At 33.6% G+C, this 19,026-nt stretch overlaps 1 protein-coding gene across 1 annotated transcript in view; it reads left to right on the forward strand.

Annotated features, from left to right (window-relative positions):
* snx8a (sorting nexin 8a) overlaps positions 1–18,712 on the forward strand; it is a 31,597-nt gene extending 12,885 nt beyond the window's left edge. The window contains 9 exon segments of the mRNA NM_001326490.1: positions 756–876; positions 1,201–1,337; positions 4,403–4,483; positions 4,682–4,842; positions 6,807–6,936; positions 7,013–7,081; positions 9,616–9,765; positions 16,715–16,864; positions 17,524–18,712. Coding sequence (NP_001313419.1) covers positions 756–876; positions 1,201–1,337; positions 4,403–4,483; positions 4,682–4,842; positions 6,807–6,936; positions 7,013–7,081; positions 9,616–9,765; positions 16,715–16,864; positions 17,524–17,613 — 1,089 coding nt within the window. The 3' untranslated portion in view covers positions 17,614–18,712.
* The last annotated feature ends 314 nt before the right edge of the window (positions 18,713–19,026 follow it).

Consider the following 19,026-nt stretch of genomic DNA (forward strand, 5'->3'; position numbering starts at 1 on the left):
AATAAGTAAAAATCTATGTTTGAAGGCTAGTTTCAAACTATAAAGTTTAAAATGACAGTTAATCAGTGTTGTGCAGTTGCATTGTGATCATTTTAATGGGTCATCAAATTATTCCTATTTTTAACATACATCAAATGTCATGCATGTCCAGATGGTACAACATATTGTTGTGTCTAAAATAGTATAGTATTATTATATAAAACACTGTATAGTTAGTTTTTAAATTTTCACAGTATGTCTGATAATGTTTTTTTTTTTCCGAAGAAAGTCTTATTTGTTTTATTTCAGCTAGAAAAGCAGTTATTAATTTTTAAACATTATTTTAAGGTTAAAATATTAGCCCCTTTTAGCACAAAATGTTCTAAATAGTCTACAGAACAAACCATCGTTATACAATAACTTGCCTAATTATCCTAACCTGTGTAGTTAACCTAATTAACCTAGTTAAGCCTTTAAATGTTACTTTAAGCTGCAGTGTCTTGAAAATATCTAGTAAAATATTATTTACTGTCATCATGGCAAAGATAAAATAAATCAGTTATTAGAAATGAGTAATTAAATCCATTGTGTTTAGAAATGTGTTGAAAAAAAATCTGCTCTCCATTGAACAGAAATTGGGGAAAAATAAACAGGGGGCTAATAATTCTGACTTCAACTCTATATATGTGAAAGAGAATGCGGGAAACATTTATCAGTTAAATTCTTTTTAAGCTGGCTAAAAGCACAACTTATTTCAGTCATGTTCTCTTTTACAGCGTTTCACATTAACAGTTTATCGACGATACAGCGATTTCGATGTCTTCCACGAGCTTCTGCTTCAGAGATACTCTTACAGAGTGGTGCCGGCTCTGCCTCCAAAAAGGGCGCTGAAAGGAGGTAAAGTGATGTTTTAAACAGTGTAAACTCCCAGCCTGTAAATGCTGTTTAATCAAACCAGCAGATTACAGTCTAGTGTACTTCCCACTTCGACTGAGCTGTGACATTCAATGCTATCTGGGAAAGCACCAGACAAACAATAGCTGCTCTGCCAAGGTTAAAAAAAGTAAACTTTCTCTGTTTTTCTGCAGACTTCAGCAAGCTGTACTTCCATAGTAACTGAGTACCAGAACGTTCCTCGCTGTGTTGTATTAATGGAAGGACTGTGTTTTGTTATTTCTGGAAAAGTTTAATCTTTCCTCTGTTCTTTGGCCCCTGCTGCAGTCCTGACCTCCGTGTCGGAGCGAGAGTTCATTGAAGGCCGGAGACGAGCTCTGACCAGGTTTCTGAATCTTGTGGCGCGGCACCCTGTGTTTTCTGAAGATGAGCTTGTGAAAACATTCCTCACCTTCAGTGGCTCGGTGTGTGGACTTTTTTCCTGACCATGAATTTGATTATTTGAGTTTTTTTTTAAATGTTATATTTTATAAAAAAATGTTTATTTAAACTGCTTCTTATTTTGCATATTACAATTAATGTAGAGTTTTACAGTCAGAATTATTAGCCACCCTGTGTAATTGTCCCCAGTTTCTTAATGGAAAGAAGATTTTCAAACACATTTCTAAACATAATAGTGTCAATAACTAATTTCTAAATAACAGTAACTAAATAACATATTTTTTAATCTTTGCCATGATGACAGTATATTATAACAGTGTTTAGGTCACAATTCACCATATTAACTACTAGCGTATTGCCGTAATTGCCTATTATTAATGTATTAACTGTTCGTTAGTAGTTACAAAGCATGATCTTATGCTGTACCCCTAATCCTACCCAAAACCTAAACCCAACTTCTTACTTCCTAGTTATTAATAAATAATAAACAACTATTTAGTAGTTTATTAAGCTAGTAGAGTTAGTTAATGGTTTGTAAATACTGTTAATTGTGAGCTAAACTAAAGAGTTAACATAATATTTTACTAGATATTATTCAAGATACTAGTATACAGCTTAAAGTGACATTTAAAGGCTTAACTAGGTAAATCAGACAAGTTAGGGTAATTAAGTCATTGTATAATTATGATTTGTTCTGTAGACAATTGAAAAAATTTAGCTTAAGGGGGCTAATAATTTTGACCTTAAAATGTTTTTTAAAAAATTGTAAACTTTTATTTTAGCTGAAATAAAACAAATAAGACTTTCCTCAGCAGAAAAAAATATTATCAGAAAAAAAAATACACAGCTTCAACTGTATATATCTGTTTGTGATTGTTAAAAAAAGTTCTGAAAAGTTTCAAAAGTCAAAGTGCATTATAAATGATGTTATTGCCTCCTAAAAGAAAGATGTGTTTTTGAACTTCCTGAAATGAGTTGTCAGTAATTCCAGTCAAACTTTTTGCAAAACTTTCCATAATTCCTGTTGAGTTAATTGGCTGTCCACTATAAATAATATCAGCTCAAATGTCTGAATCCACTGCATCAAACTAATCGTCCACTCACTCGCACCTATTCTTTTTCTGATTTTATTAAAAAAATTTTTTTAAAGTGCTCCTTATTTTGCATAATGTACAGTTGTACAGTCACAATTATTAGCCGTCCTGTATATTTCCTCCCCAATTTCTGTTTGACGGAGAGATTTTTCAAACACATTTCTAAACATAATAGTGTCAATAACTAGTTTCTAATGACAGATTTTTTTTTTTTTTACCACGATGACAGTACATAATATTGGTAACACTTTAGTTTAGGTCACAATTCACGTTATTAACTACTGGCTTATTACCTGCCTATTATTAAGATATTAACTGTTTGTTAGTAGTTACAAAGCATGATCTTATTCTGTATCCCTATACCCAAAACCTAAACACAACTTCTTCCTTAATACTTAATAATAAACAGCTAATTAGTAGTTTATTAAGCTATTGAGTTAGTTAATGGTTTGTTAATACTGCGAATTGTGACCTAAGCTAAAGTATTACCATAATACTTTACTAGATATTTTTCAAGATACTAGTATACAGCTTAAAGTGCAATTTAAAGACTTAACTAAGTAAATTAGGCAAATTAGAGTAATTAGGCAAGTTATTGTATAACGATGGTTTGTTCTGTAGTCAATCGAAAAAAATGTTGCTTAATGAGGATAATAATTTGACCTTAAAATGGTTTAAAAAAATAAAAACTGCTTTTATTCAAGCCGAAATAAAACAAGTAAGACTTTCTCCAGAAGAAAAAATATTATCGGAATTACTGTGAAAATTCCCTTGCTCTGTTAAACCTTGTTTGGGAAATATTTGAAAAAATAAAAAAAAGTTCTGTTTATATATGTTTGTGATTGCCAATGTAAAAGATCTGAACACTTTCAAAGGTCAAAGTGGCATGATAAATAGTGTTATTGCCTCCTAAAAGAAAGATGTGTTTTTGAACTTCCTGAAATGAGTCGTCAGTAATACCAAGCCTAACTTTTTACAAAACTTACACAACTTTCCATATCTTCTATTGAGTTAATTGGCTGCCCACTATATATAATATCAACTCAAATGTCATCTGAATCAACTGCTTCAAAGTAATTATCCACTTACCCACACCTATACTTTTTTTCATATATATATACATATATATATATATATATATATATATATATATATATATATATATATATATATATATATATATATATATATATATATATATAACAGGCATCCTAACCACCTGGTTGCCCTTTTACCGATTACCTTTGACCTAGATTATCATTATTATATGTAATTGCTTGTTACCATTTATAAGTGTTGTATCAGTATATTCAATACAAGATGTGGGCCAAAACAATATTTTTAAGGAGTGCACCTTAAAGGATTAACAGCAAATTCAGTGATCTGTGTCGTGTGCCTCTATGATAAATACTCTACTGCAAGTTGCATTTAAACAAACATTAATTCATGACAGTTTAGGCCAAATTTTCTTAATAAAATTAATAAACAGGCTTCATTACTTCCTTCAGACTTTAAATATTGCTGTTGACATCATTGCAACACACAAACTATAACCTGTATATTCAGCACAAACAAAGACTTGTTAACCACCTTGCTAATACATTCCCACGCTGTACTTTTCTTGCCTTCCTTCGTTGTTTTTAATCTTTCCTTTTTTATTTTCTCTTGGATCTATTTCACCTGCATTTCTGCTTAAAGATGGCCATTTAAAAGCAAAATAAGATAGTCTGTATATGTGCTTGTTTGCCAATCGAATCATTTCAAATACTTTAGTGTACTAAGCTATTGCTTAAATTTATTTTATTACAATAAAAGTGTTTTTTGACATTGGATGGATTTAAAACTATTGTAGGAAACCTTCCAAAATATATTTAGGAACATTTTAAATTGAGGCAGTTTAAAAGTACATTGGATGTTGGCAATTTTAGTTCATGACACTATGATTTATATATATATATATATATATTCATTCATACAATATTTGTGTCCTACAGGATGTCCAATCTAAACTCAGAGATGCTTGCAGAAAACTGGGTGATGAGTTCATGACATGTAAATATGCAACACAGGCCAAGGTTTGATTCAGTTTTACTTTATTTCCATGTATTGTATGTTGAATTGCCAAAAGTAAATGGTATATATATTATAAATACATTTAAATGTCACCATCAACACCATTTATCTATTTAATGCAATATTGGGAAATCAATTGGACCTGAACACTGGTGTATGTTTTTTTTATTTTTTTATTATTGTTATAATTTTTTTTGTAGGATTATCTCCCAGCTGATATCCAGAGTCAGTTTTCCTCCAGCAGGCAGCTGATCAGAAATATCCATAGCAGTTTTCAGAAGTTACGGGACAGGGCAGAGAAAATGGCCGAGCGTTCGAAGGACAATGCCACAGATCTGCTGATGTTTGGGAAAGAGCTGAGGTACCAGATGATCCAGAGTGCTGCTCTGTCTGAAACTGATTATTTTACACTCTATGCAGTTTTAGCAAACTTACCACCTCATAATAAGTCACACATATATCTCATAAAGTTGAGTATGACATGCACCTCATGACACCATGAGCTACAGTATGGTGAAAATTGCACTATAAAAAACATAACACTGTAAAAAAATAGAGCAATGCAATCATGCTTTAGAAACATCTAAGATAAACCGTGCACGCAAGACCTGCTGCCACAAAGATTTTTGGTAACACTTTATTTAAAGGGGTGTTCATAAGACTCATTAAACCTTTTTAAGGACATTACTCATGTCATTAATGTATATGATATTTATGCATACTTATAACAACTGTCATTAAGTGTCATTTACTCAGGTATGACATTTTTAAATCCAAACATAACATATACACAACATCTTTGTGTATATATACACAACATCTTTGTCTTTGTCATGACAACTTGACATTGCCAAGACAACAAAACCTGTCATAAATCTGTCATAAACACGATTGTCATGAAGCCATTATAATATGTCATGAATTTTTTAACAGCCTCATTAAAATATATTACCTTAACTACAGTGGTACAAGTTGAAATTGTCATTAAAATTTCATTAAATATTAATAACATTGTTAAAAATGATTATTGAGTAATGAAACTTGTAATGAGACAATTTAATGACAAATACCATTTGTTCCACTGAAAATGTGATCATAAAAATATTCATGACAGTTATAATGGTTTCATGACAATTATGTTTATGACAGATTTATGACAGGTTATGCTGTCTTTGTAATGTCAAGTTGTCATAACAATGTCATCTTGCATTTAAAATGACATAACCAAGCAAATGACACTTGATAACAGTTGTCATAAGCATGCATATAATAACATTCACCTCCATGACATGGTTATAAAGGTTTCATGTCAGTCTTATGAACACCCCTTCAAGTAAAGTGTTACTACATTTTCTTTCTAATCAGAATCTAAGTGTCAAAACTTTTATTTTTGTGTATTGTCTTTGGTGACAAGACTTTGACGATTATTGTTTAGCCTCTTCTACAGTATGGGCAAATTTCATTTAATTCTTGAATGTTTTATAAGGCAAAATTAAAGGTAAAACAGAGAAAGTATCTTGAATTAGTGTCACTTTTGGATAAAATTATCTTCCAAATGGACTACTTACTATATATATATATATATATATATATATATATATATATATATATATATATATATATATATATATATATATATATAATTAAATAAATGCAATATATAAATCAAATTGTGCATATATTTATATTATATTCTTATTCAGGCGTCACGGTGGCACAGCGGGTAGCACAATCACCTCACAGCAAGAAGGTCACTGGTTTGAGCCTTGGCTGGGTCAGTTGACATTTCTGTGTGGAGTTTGTATGTTCTCCCCATGTTCGCGTGGGTTTCCTCCGGGTGCTCCGATTTCCCCCACAGTTTAAACATATATGGTACAGGTGAATTGGGTAAGCTAAATTGTCCGTAGTGTATGTGTGTGATTGAGTGTGTATGGATGTTTCCCAGTGATGGGTTGTTGCTAGAAGTGCATCGGCTGCCTAAAACATATACTGGATAGGTTAGCGGTTCAGTCCGCTGTGGTGACCCCTGATTAATAAACGGACTAAGAATGTATTTTCTTATTAATTTATAGATATTTATATAAATGATGTGCTTATTTTTATACTCTTATAGTAAAGTTTGTTTCTACTTAATTTTTTTTTTAAATTTAAGACCTATACATAAATAGTTATTAATATCATGATTTAAAATGACCCCTGCAGGGGGGTTAATTTTGTGACAGTAACTATTTGACTGCTCATTCTCTCCTACAAACAACACTACATGTAACATTACACAACTGTAATCTTAATTGATGTGAGAGCTTGAATCTCTGTCCTCTCTAGCTCTTTGGGGTCAGATGAGTCCCCTGTGCCCATCCTGGTGTCTGGCAGGAACCCCTGGTCTGCTCTCAGGCACTCGGTCAAAGGCCTCTCTGTTGACTTTTCTGCACTGTCTGAAAAAGCTGCCCGACAGGTACTGTGACGCTCATACCACAAGAACCGGTCGCATTCTGCTGCTTGGGAATCTCATTTTTGTTTATTTCATTCAGGGCAGAAGAGAGGAGGATGAGGTGGTGGAAAAACTGGATCTGTTCCTGGACTTGCTGCAGTCGTACAGGGTGAGTATTGATGTGCTGTAATATTTCACCACAGCCATTACAAGACATTTTGCTTTGCAGGCTTGTAAATTTACTGGGAACCAAGTTTAATGTAAATTTTAGGGGTGTGTTAAAAGATTATGGTCAAAAGACTGAAATATTGAGGATATTTGAGGATGTTCCTTCTACACTGGATTTACAAGTTATTGTGGTTGAGTAAAACATCATTTTTGGTTTTCTTCTGTAAAGATTTGTTATTTGTCATTTACTACTGAATAGTCAGCATCATTACTTCAGTTCTTCTGAAACGGGCTGATTCAGTGCCTAAGAAACATTTAGTGTATTGTATAATATATATATATATATATATATATATAGATTGTCCTCATTTGTAAGTCGCTTTGAATAAAAGCGTCTGCTAAATGACTAAATGTAAATGTAAATATATATATATATATATATATATATATATATATATATATATATATATATATATATATATATATAATATACTGTAAGATTGAATAAATCTCAGATACTTCACGTCTGCATTCTTGGGGTGTCAAAATTAATAGTTTTTTTGGTGCACCGTGATGCCGACGCGGACAATTCTGTATTTTTTCAGTAATATTCATAACCGGTTATTATGTACTGATGCCATTTATCTCATATGCACAATGTCGCCGTAGCTTACAATGGCGAGGGAGGCGAGCGCGAGTATTTATAATGCTCTAACTTCTTAAAAACGCAGAAACTGTGCACAATTACATTGCGTATTTGTTTGCTAAACAGTCTTTCACTGACACTTAGAGCAGAGGCCCCTATTTCACTGCGATTGAGAAAATGAAAGTAAACTCCATTTCTTTTCCCATTGTGGCCGTTTGACCTGCTGGCATGACTTTTACTTTCCTCTTGGCTGTTACAGCGATACTTCTGGATCCAGACACTAGCGTGTGTCTGCAGAGTTTTCTCCACCGTGTCTATCATGAATCAGATGTGATCGCCGCTGCCGTTTATTACTCATCTATGAAGAGCGCCAGCACGGGCAGGGCCAATCGCAGCCCTTTCGTTGAGCGCGTGACCAATCAAAGGGGTGTAAGACAGAACTTGGTAGACTAGGCTCAGAAAGCGACCGGGATATTTATTTTTGTTTATTTGCTATAAATGCTCATGTAGTTTAAAGGTACAGTTTATAAATCTGACTGTTTGTATTAAAGGACAAAATTGTATTACAAAGAGTATATAAATATATTTACACATTTTAATTCAAGAATTACTATGATGTAAAGAAAATATAAAACTGTGTATGGAAAGCATCGTCAATGCACCGAGATATCGAATTGAACCTAATCGATGGCATGATAATCATAACCGAACCAAACCGTGAGACCAGCGTATGTTCACAACTCTACTGCATTCACATATGGATAATACAAACAGTGTATAAACATAGAAACATTTGCCTTCGCACCATATAGAGTGAGAATGCAGGAAAAGCTCATTCCTTCGTTTCTCTCCGACTCTCCTTTCCCTTCATCCATCTCACAAAGAATGGTCATCTCAAAGTATGAATGTTCTATATCAATGCAAGTGACTTTATCTATCATGTTTGATATCATTTGAAATGTCTCAGTGGGACTGGTACAAGAGTCTCGTTCTCATAGAAATAAGCATAATCTAGGTAAAATTTTATAACTCCAGGTATCTATTGACCCACTGCTAAGGGTGTGTGTCCATCTAGGGGGCTTCTATTTAAATGACAATTTGTTCCCTATAGGCAGTAACTCCCAGATCTAACATACCACTAAATGCAAATGCCTATTGTAGTTTCACACACCCATCCTTGGAGAAGATTCTTTCTTGGTCTGATTATTTAAGCAAAGGTGTCAAGGAGTTTGACGTGATTCTGTAACCAGATTAGCCCATGGTATCGAACTCGCATGTTCCATACTATGTATAATTTGAAGTCAGGTATGCATATTTTGATCTTATTTGACATTTTGTATTTATTTGTATGCTTTATTTGGACAAAAAGCTACAAATGTAAAACAAAACAAAAACACTGAACAAGGATGTATACAATTGATCCAAAATGAAAGTAAAGACTTTTATTATGTATTTATGTTTACCAGAAAAAAAAATATATGCATTAACAGTTTCTGAAAATTAAGCTGTGACACATGACAGATATAAATACAGTATTAAAATATGTCAATTGAAAAACAGTACTATTATTTACTACTATTTTACAATATTCCTGTTTAAATAAATGCAGCATTTGTTAGCAACAGACACTTCTTTTGAAAAAAGAATAAAGAAATCATACCAAACTAACTAGTAGTTTTAACTAGTAGTTTTCCTAATTTCGGCATGCTTTGGGAGGACATTTCAAAACTAGCCAGTTTTTTCTATTAAGCTACATCAAAACAGGAGAACAGAAAATACTAAAGGTTGGATTCAAACCAATGTCGCTCAAATGCACACCGAAATAAATGCAAATTTAAGTTTACCACTAGTGTGTGTTTTTCTAAGCATGCACTTGTGTTGTCTTTTAGGACTTGTGTGAACGGCATGAGAAAGGGGTTTTGCACGATCACCAGCGAGCGCTGCAAAAATATGGCATCATGAAGAGGCAAATTATGAGTGCCACCGTACAGCCTAAAGAACAGCTCTCTGTTGAACAGCTGGAGTCCCGCATCGTCCAGGTCAGACCACACACACACACAAACAGACTTGAACAGCTATCTTTTTAGAGACTTTCAATTGATGAGTTTTAGTCACACTTTACAATCAGGTTTCATTTACTAACATATAATTATGAGCAACACTTGTACAGCATTTATTATTCCTAATTTAACATTTACTAATGCATTATTAAGATCTAAATTGCTTGTTAGCATTAGTGAATGTACCTCCAGTTAACGTGAACTAACAACCCAGCAAACTATTTTATATTTAATAGACGTCTAATAGACATTTAAATGTAGACAGCTTGGCTAAAACAAGTTTAAACTTGGGCTGTCAGTGAAAATCTAATAGACATCTAAAAACAGCCCAAAACTAGACTAGTATAAACAGACAGATTAGACAGAGTTTATAGCTGTAGTCATCCCTTATGAAGCTAATACGGAACTGAAACTGCAATATATCGAAATTCCGCTAGTCCTGGTTCCATAATAGAGCAAATTTCTATTGAGCCCACTGTTAAAATGGCCAACGTTACAGCAGAAAAAAAAGGTGTTTACAGCCTGGTGCAAAGAACGATTTTGGTTCATATAGCTAATGTTACCCTTCATGACAACTGTTAGGGGGGTGAGTTTTGTAATAAATCATCAGTTTCCTTTATATTAGGTTGTATTAAATCTGCATAATAAAGGGCGTGGCCACTTGAGTGACAGCTAGGTCTTGCTGGTGGCCGTCACTTTACCTCAGCTGATTTTGGCTGATTAGCCGCTAAACTCGGCATATACGTACATCGTATTTTTGTGTTGTTTTATGTAGCTACACAGTCAGTTGCTTTTTGGAATTTTATCCTACCATTATCAGATGATATGGCATGCTGTGTGCACTTAATTGTGTTCACAAACCATTCATGTGGCCTTCATTTCCCAGGTGAGTGAAATTATATACTTATGCCATCTTTATAAATGTATTAGTTTTATTTAAGATCATTTATATTTTTAACATTTTCTTTAGACCTGTAATGCACTACATAATCTGACAGATTAATTAGCTGTAGTTTTTAGAACAGCCATCTAAAGTGTCATACTGACAACGAACCCGGCCGCCAAGGCAATTTGTTCCGGCCCTCCAAATAGTGTGACCAAGACATCAAAAATAAATTTAGTTGAAAAACAGCCGCTATAATTATGAAGTGATAAGCGTCTGTTCAATACAGCAGGAGCTGCAGTTAAGGGCTGCAAAGAGCGTGATGTGACGTGGGCAGCCGAAAACATTTGGATCTGTTTATAGAAAAGGCCTTTTGTACTATGCATTGATATCATCAATAGAGATGCAACGATTAGCCGATATTTAGCCACTATTTACTGCCCTTTAATTTGTCACAGTTAATTAATCGTAAAGGCTTCTAAGCCACATTTCTGTTGCACGGAACAAAAAAAAAACTGCTGTAATTAAACAAAGTTATGCCAAGTTGCCAACTGTGCGCTAGTTTAAAGTTCCAAGTATGTACACCGAGGCTAATACCCACACACACCGGATTAACTATAGCAGCGGCCGTTCCCATATCACATCTTTACCGCTTATAAGTTTGTTATTTCTAATGTAAAAAAATATGACAATATGCAGGCGCAAGCGGAGCAACAGGCTTGTGTCTTTCAGGGGCACGCAGTAGAAAACATCTTTCGGTGAGAGTTGTGCGTGCCTTTCAGTGCAATATAAACAAAAGTTAGACGTACTATTATTAAAATGATTATGTATGCATGAATGCAGATGGCAACAAGAGTTCATCTAAATAGTTACTTACCCAATATAAAGCTTGAATTTACATTAGACGTGATAACCCTGAAACCATGATTATTCTTCAGACTGCATAATCGTACAACCAAAATCTATAATTGTTGCATCCCTAATTGTTATACATTTCAAAACATAACATATGAATGTGTCTAAATGTAGAAGAAGCCTACTTCAGCAATGCACCGCTTTTGTTGCTCTGAAATACAACATTTGAATGTTTGTAAAAAAAAAGTCTATTGTACAATACACTGATAGTTTATTGTTTATTGTTACTGTAGTTTCAAAATACAATATAGTAACATTTTAATGTAGAAAAAGGCAACGTGGGTGTCTTAAGGAAAAATACAGCATATAGGCTCCTATATGCAGTTGTGTTATCACTCATATAGTAAGTCATAACTGTCCGGCCCTTCGTTTGAGATGCTTTTCATGAACCGGCCCCCGACAAACTAATTGAATAGCCCTGTCATACAGTGTTATGCCTGGATTTCATAAATAGTCTTCCATTTATTAACACATACTATATTTGAAGTGCCTGGAAGTAATTTCCCCCTGTAGAAAAACGTCATAAGAACAATGCTTAGTGGCTCAATGTATTACAACAGTTATTTTATTATTATTTTTAAAGTCTAAACACTTTGTTTAAGGAGTATACAACCAAGCTTATATGGTCAGAACACAAACAAGTCGCAGGTAACAACATATTAAGCGTTTCTGCCAAAGAAAAGCCTGTCTAAGCAAAATGCTAGCAGGTGTCTGTAGCTCCGTCTCTTTACCCTTATTTGGTATCTCCCGGTCGGTGTGATAACACTCAAACAAAATTATGACAGTTGGCTATGTCTACTGGTAGCTTCTTTTGCATTTTTCAGAAACCTATGGCTGACGTCACGAATACTACATTCATATATTTTGAAGTCTATGGTTTTTACCCATGGTTAAGCCTCCTTTCCACTGCACACGACAAACGACAGACCAGAAGTCATTAATTTCCCATGGAAAGTAGTCCGAGAGCCGAGTTCCGATAATCTTCGTATGTGGAAAGTTCGGATCCGAATTGAGCTGCGTATCAGTTGAAATATTTGAACTCCTGGGACTAGACCGTATGCAACTGGCCGTCCGGATGTGATGTATTCCAGTGTTGTCCAAGAAGGTCCGTGTGCACGAGACGAAAAAAAAATGTTTTTTTGGTTATTTTTTTAATCAGACAAAGACTACATAAAAAATTAAACAATTTCTATTCATAAATGTATGTAATAAAGTAATAAAAATATTTTTTTATGTTGCTTCCAATATTTTTTAGTGGTCTATGAGTTCTAGTATTTATTCATTAATTTAATCATAGTGTAAAGCTCTTGCTTTTGCACTCCTTTTTTTCGGACACTTCGGGAACAGCTTCTCTCCCATTGCGCACGTCAGAACTGAAAATTCTGTGTGACTACCACAAGGGGGTATTCCGACAGTCCTGTCCAAATGTTGTGTGCAGTGGAAAGGCGGCTTTAGATGTCTATTAGATTTTCACTGACAGCCTAAATTTAGCCTTGTTTTAGCCAAGACGACTATGTTTATGTCTATTAGACATCTATTAAAAACAAAAAAATGCTTGCTGGAAAAGAACAATTATTTTCATTAACTACCATAGTCAAAAATACTGTAGTAAATGCATTATACAGTGTTTGTTCATGTTAGTGAACACATTAACTAACATGAATTCATACAACAATAATGTATATTCTATCCTGCTAAAACCAACTCTCATAAGTAGCATTGTGCATTTTTAGTTTAAAAATACATCTTTATGTGTGATTTGTGAGCCATTTTCCTTCCATTATCCATAAGGTCAAAACTGACTGGTATTGCTATACCTGAGGGAACTTTTGGTCCCAACATTGTAAAATGTGAGGTACACATTAAACACTCGCTCATACACACATGAAGAGACAGCTGCTGGTGAGGTAAAATATCCTGAAGGGGAAATGTAGCGACCAGTAGCTTGAGAGTCACTGATTCATCCTTTAATTTAGTAGCTGAAATTGATCTTAAGCTCTTGAAACCAAAGCCCTTGAGCAAGATTTGTCTCTCCAAAGCCCCCCTGGGCAGCTGCAGGCATCTGAATGAAGATCTTTGGCTCTTTGGAGAGACTTGTTTCCTTGATATGTAGTGCAGTGGTTCCGAGCACAGAAGCTGATATGCTTTAAGGTCAAATAAAGATGTATTAAATATTCCACTAATAATCTTATATAAATATTTTTCAATCATATGGTTACAATGCCAAGAAAATGCAATTATATCAAATAAAAAAATAAGCAAGGGTGGCATCGTGGTGAAGTGAGTAGCACTGTCACCTCACGGCAAGAAAGTTGCTGGTTCGATAGTAGTCTGCCAGAGCTCCAGACCGCAACATATTTTTTTTTTGAGGTGTCACTGCCAAACACATAAGGTTTAGCAATCTGTTTTGCAAGATGAATACACGTTAAACACCAAAAGCTAAGCTCAAAAGAAAAGATTGTGAGAGAAAGCGAGATCTAGGGAGTTCTCCAGTACAAATCACTTAGGTATGCAATTTAAACTAGTTTAAAAAGAAATTTAATCAGAGATTGAACATTCTCTCAACAACTGCATTTGTACTTAAACTGAATGTCTTCAGGTTAGGGCTGCACAATATATGATTTCAGAGTTGATATCACAATGTGTACATCCACAACAGTCAAATCGCAAGATCTGCAATGTTGAGTCTGGATTACAGTAGACCAGGAGCTATAGAATTGTATTTAATTACTGTATTTATATGGAATTCATATGATTTTTGCCATAAAAAAGTACATAAAATTTTTGTTTTGTTTCTAGTCCAAATATCTACATTTCAAAGCGAAAGCAAGATTATTTCACTTCCCCCACAGGAAGATAACTTTGCTTGCTTTAAGGTAAAACTCTTCATTTTGCCTTATTTTTTTCTGAAGTTGAAAACAAAACAATTATTTTACTCCATCTAAGATTTTTTTGTCATTTGGACTAGAAACGAGACAAATCAAAGTAAAAATAGCATTGTTTTTGCATTTATTTAATTTCTGTATTTGAATACTCTTAGACTCCCTTTAAAAAAAAAAGTGTTAAATACTGGTATTAAAACTATCTTGTAAAACTGTATTCACATCACAATATTTTTGCAGAAAAATTAAATATCACAATATCAGTTTTTCCCAACATCGTGCAGGCCTACTTCATGTTACTGTTTTCAAATAAAATATTACAGAAACAGTTAGTAAGGGTAAAACGGATCACGATTGATTTGTGATTTTTACGGATTACAACCCATGAAACACACGTGACCTGCGGATTAATACATTGTTTTTACTTGCAGATTAATCATTAATTTGTAATGATGACAGAGAGATCGCCTCTTATGTCATTCAAATCACATGCATGAAAGGATTTAATAAATATGGGTTGTATAAATTAAAATGTTAGATTTAATGTTATCAGCAACAGCAGTAGCAACAGTGAATTTTTAACAGTACTGAATATTTTACTATTTATTTTTATTCAGCTGATTATTTCTTCATTTTATTTTTTATAAAATTACAGGTTCTAAGTTCTGTTCGTTAAAAAAATTGTTTCTTGCAGAGCTGATTTTGTTATAAATGGAAAGCAAATTACATTTGTCTCTTACCCTTTTTGGCTGATCCGAAAAATGGTCCGATCTGTGACTAAAGAACCATAAAGTGATCCGAACCATGAGATTTGTGATCCATTACACCACTAATAGTTAGGCTACTTTTTACCATAATGGTGCTGTACCTGTGGTTATGATCTACAAATGTATGAAAGAGTATTTATATACTGTAAAATGTGAATTTTTAAAATGTGTGTGTGTGTGTGTGTGTATGTATTAGTAGCATTTTTTTTTAATTGAGCAAAGAAAGTACTCATTAAGGTTATTAAAAGTAACCATAGATGCAATTATAATGTTAAAGCAGATTTAAGTTTCACATAAATGTTGTTCTGTTCATCAAATGACCCACAAAACAATATTATTTTCAACAAGAGTAATAATCAGAAACTGTTATTAAACAGCAAATCTGCATATTATAATGATTTATAAAGATCATGTGACACTAACGCAAAAAAAAATAATAATAATGACCTTGTAAAATGTATCAAAATAAAAAGCTGTTATTTCAACTTGGAAAGATACTGCACGACATTAATATTTTATTGTATTTCTGATCAAAATGCATTCTAGTTTATCAAAAGCATCGTCTTTGAAAAAACACATGGTATTGACTACAGATCATAACAGAGATCATATAGATAATATAACAACATCATCATTAGTTGACAATTTGTCAGTTATGATAGCATTTCATTTATCTTATTTGAAAAATATAGTTTAAACATCGGATGAAGTATAAATCAATTTCAATATATATATATATTTTTTTAATGAAGTCAACTCATTCTGTGACTGAATATGAACTTTTTGAGAACACTTCTGTTCACATAAATTATTTTAAATTAGGTGTTGTGTAAATTAAAGAGATCAACTGTTAGTGTAACTATTAGACAATGTAATTTCATTGCACGATTAACACAAAGTATTTTAATCAGCCATCAATTAAGTCCTTGCAACAAATATTATTATGTCTATAAATTTGGCTTATTGAATACATTTGCATTTAAAATGATCGCTCACCCCAAAACTCAACAGCCTACATTGTTTCAACTCTGAGCAAATTTCTTTCTGCTACAAAGCACAAAAAAAAAGATATTTTGAAGAATGTGGGTAACTAAATGTTTGGTTCCTAATGACTTTTTCATACTATAGGGCATTGGGGACCAGCAATTGTTTGGTTTTCCACATTTGTCAAATTATCAAAATGTGAGCTATGAACTGAATTATTTTACTTTTATAGAGGCCCTCATCTTTTTCATGCTTAAAGCCTGACCAGATGGAGAATATGAGAGAAAAAAAGAAGGACTCCCTTGGGCTTGAGTGATTTTAATGCCAGGCAAAATCATGTGAGCCACGCAGCACAGTTTCTATTTAACCTTTCATAGCGTGACATGATTCAGTGTTTTTAACCAGCAGGGTGGCTCATAATGAGCGAGTAACAGAGATGATGACGATGATGATGATAACTGTAATGTGACCTCTCTTCGATTTTTGACTCACGACAGCAAGAAAACGCTATTCAGGCCATGGAGTTACGCAACTACTTCTCCCTGTTCTGCCTGCACCAGGAGAGCCAGCTGATCTTCACATACCTGCCCATTACATCACACATCCTCGCATCATTTGTGGACTCACAAGTGCAGGGACACAAAGAGGTCAGCTTATTTACTATTTGTGTGTTTTATGAACACATCTTTTTTTGGAAAATACTTATTTTACAGTTGTCCTAAAGTTAAACAGTTGAGATTTACCACTATTGAATGCTTTCAGCCCATTTGGTTGGAGCAGTTTTAACTTAGCTTAGCATAGATAATTGAATCAGATTAGACTGTTGGCGTGTCACTCAGAGCTGGACTCTTCTCTAGTTACATTGTGTACTAGGGCAGACAGAAAATTAAAAGTTGCTATTTTCTAAGTCGATATGGATAGGAACTATACTCTCATTCTGGCAAAATTATTTAAAGTTTTGTAATATCATTGAAAAGGTCCTCGATTATTACACAATGAGAAAATAGTTCCTAGAAGCCGTACAACCAATAAAATAGTAACTTTTTGCAACTTAGTACACAATATAACTATAGAAGTATATTTTTAAATAGGAAAATTAGCAAAAATCTGTTCATTTTTGAGCGAGATGCTAACGGTCTAATCTGATTCAATAGTTTATGCTAAGCTAAGCTAAAAGTTCTTCCGCCAGATTCAGGAGATAGGCTGAATAGATTTTAAAATGGTAAAAAGTCAGTAGTAGATTATAAATATTGCACATCCGATCATAATGAATGTCTAATTATTGTTGATTTGGCTCTGGATCTAGATGGGTGAGGTGTGGCAAGATCTGCATTCCAAGCTGAAAAGTCTTTTTGGGGATGGTAATGGACGCTCTCCGCCTCTCAGCCCAAAATAAACTCTGCCTTCAGAATTGAAAGAAGACAAAGAACTCTGGCCTATTTTCAATAGAGAACTAGTACAGTTAAAATTATATAAAAGCACTGCCATTCTTGAAAAGAAAATTGGGATAAGAATTATGGAGAAAACCTGACAGAGGTTGAACTTAGCAAACTGACATCTAAAATAAATACAAAGGTGGCCAAAATTATTAGAACTCCTGACAGAATCTGAAAATGAAGACCTTTTTTTGTCTCCAAAACTTGATTTCATTTCATAATGTTGACGAAATGTGCAGGTGGTTGTTCTGAGGACAACAGATATCAGATGAAGTATCATTTTTATCCACTTTTAACTGTAATATGTAAATATGTTTTGCAGCAATTATAGCGGCACATCTCCTGGCATAGTTTCAGTATATTCAACACTAATGCTGTCCAATGCCTTATGTAAATCAAGTCAGACACTTTCCTTTGAATGTACAATAGATCTGTCCTGTTTATCCTCCTATGGCAAAATTTGCTTAATTGGGTTGAGGTCCAGACTTGAGGTGGGCCAGTTCATCATTTTCAATGCTTCAGCAGAATGTTTTTCAGTCATTTTATAGGTATTGTAGTGGTCGGTTTAACAGTTTTTTTTCCACCATTGAAGCTATTATTATTAATTTTAGAAAGACACTGTATTAATGTTTTTAGTCTACATGTGTGCAAAGCTGATGAGATGTGGTTTTGAAGCTTAATCTAAATAGGAGGAAACAAACTTTTATCACTTCTCTATCTTAGGTGCAAAATAAAGTGAGCTGACAGGCTAATAGTTAGTCTAATAGTGTTTTGTAGTGTTCTGTTTAGTATACATGAAAAATATAGAAAATGCCTATAGATTGTGTTATTGGTTGTAAATGCACTGTATTAGTTTTTAGGTTGGGGATTTAACTGATGTCAAGATGTTTCTACAAGTCTGATATATGTTGTGTGTTTGATTTGCAGCTTTGTTTTGGTTTCACATTTCACTTTCATTCTAATGTGTCAAAGAAATCCATACTTTCTTTCATTTACGTTTCAACACGGATGAAAAAAGTGACTGTAATTTGTAACAAAAATGTGCATTACAAACATTTTTGCATCTTAAAATGTGTCAACAAAAAAGCAGCACATTTAAATGAAATAGAAAGGCTTTATTAAATTGTAACACTATTGGTTAACATCAGATTAAAAGTGAACATTTTGAATCTGTATTTTATGTGAGAAATAAAAAGCTAAATCAATTTTTCAGGTGTCAAGTCCAGTTCCCGGAGGGCCGCAGCTCTGCAGTTTAGTTCCAACCCTGCTTCAACACGCTTACCTGTAGGTTTCAAACAAGCCTGAAGGACCTAATTAGTTTGATCAGATGTGTTTAATTAGGGTTGGAACTAAACTGTGCAGAGCTGTGGCCC

This window comes from Danio rerio, chromosome 3, assembly GCF_049306965.1.
Source record: "Danio rerio strain Tuebingen ecotype United States chromosome 3, GRCz12tu, whole genome shotgun sequence".
Lineage (NCBI taxonomy): Eukaryota > Metazoa > Chordata > Actinopteri > Cypriniformes > Danionidae > Danio > Danio rerio.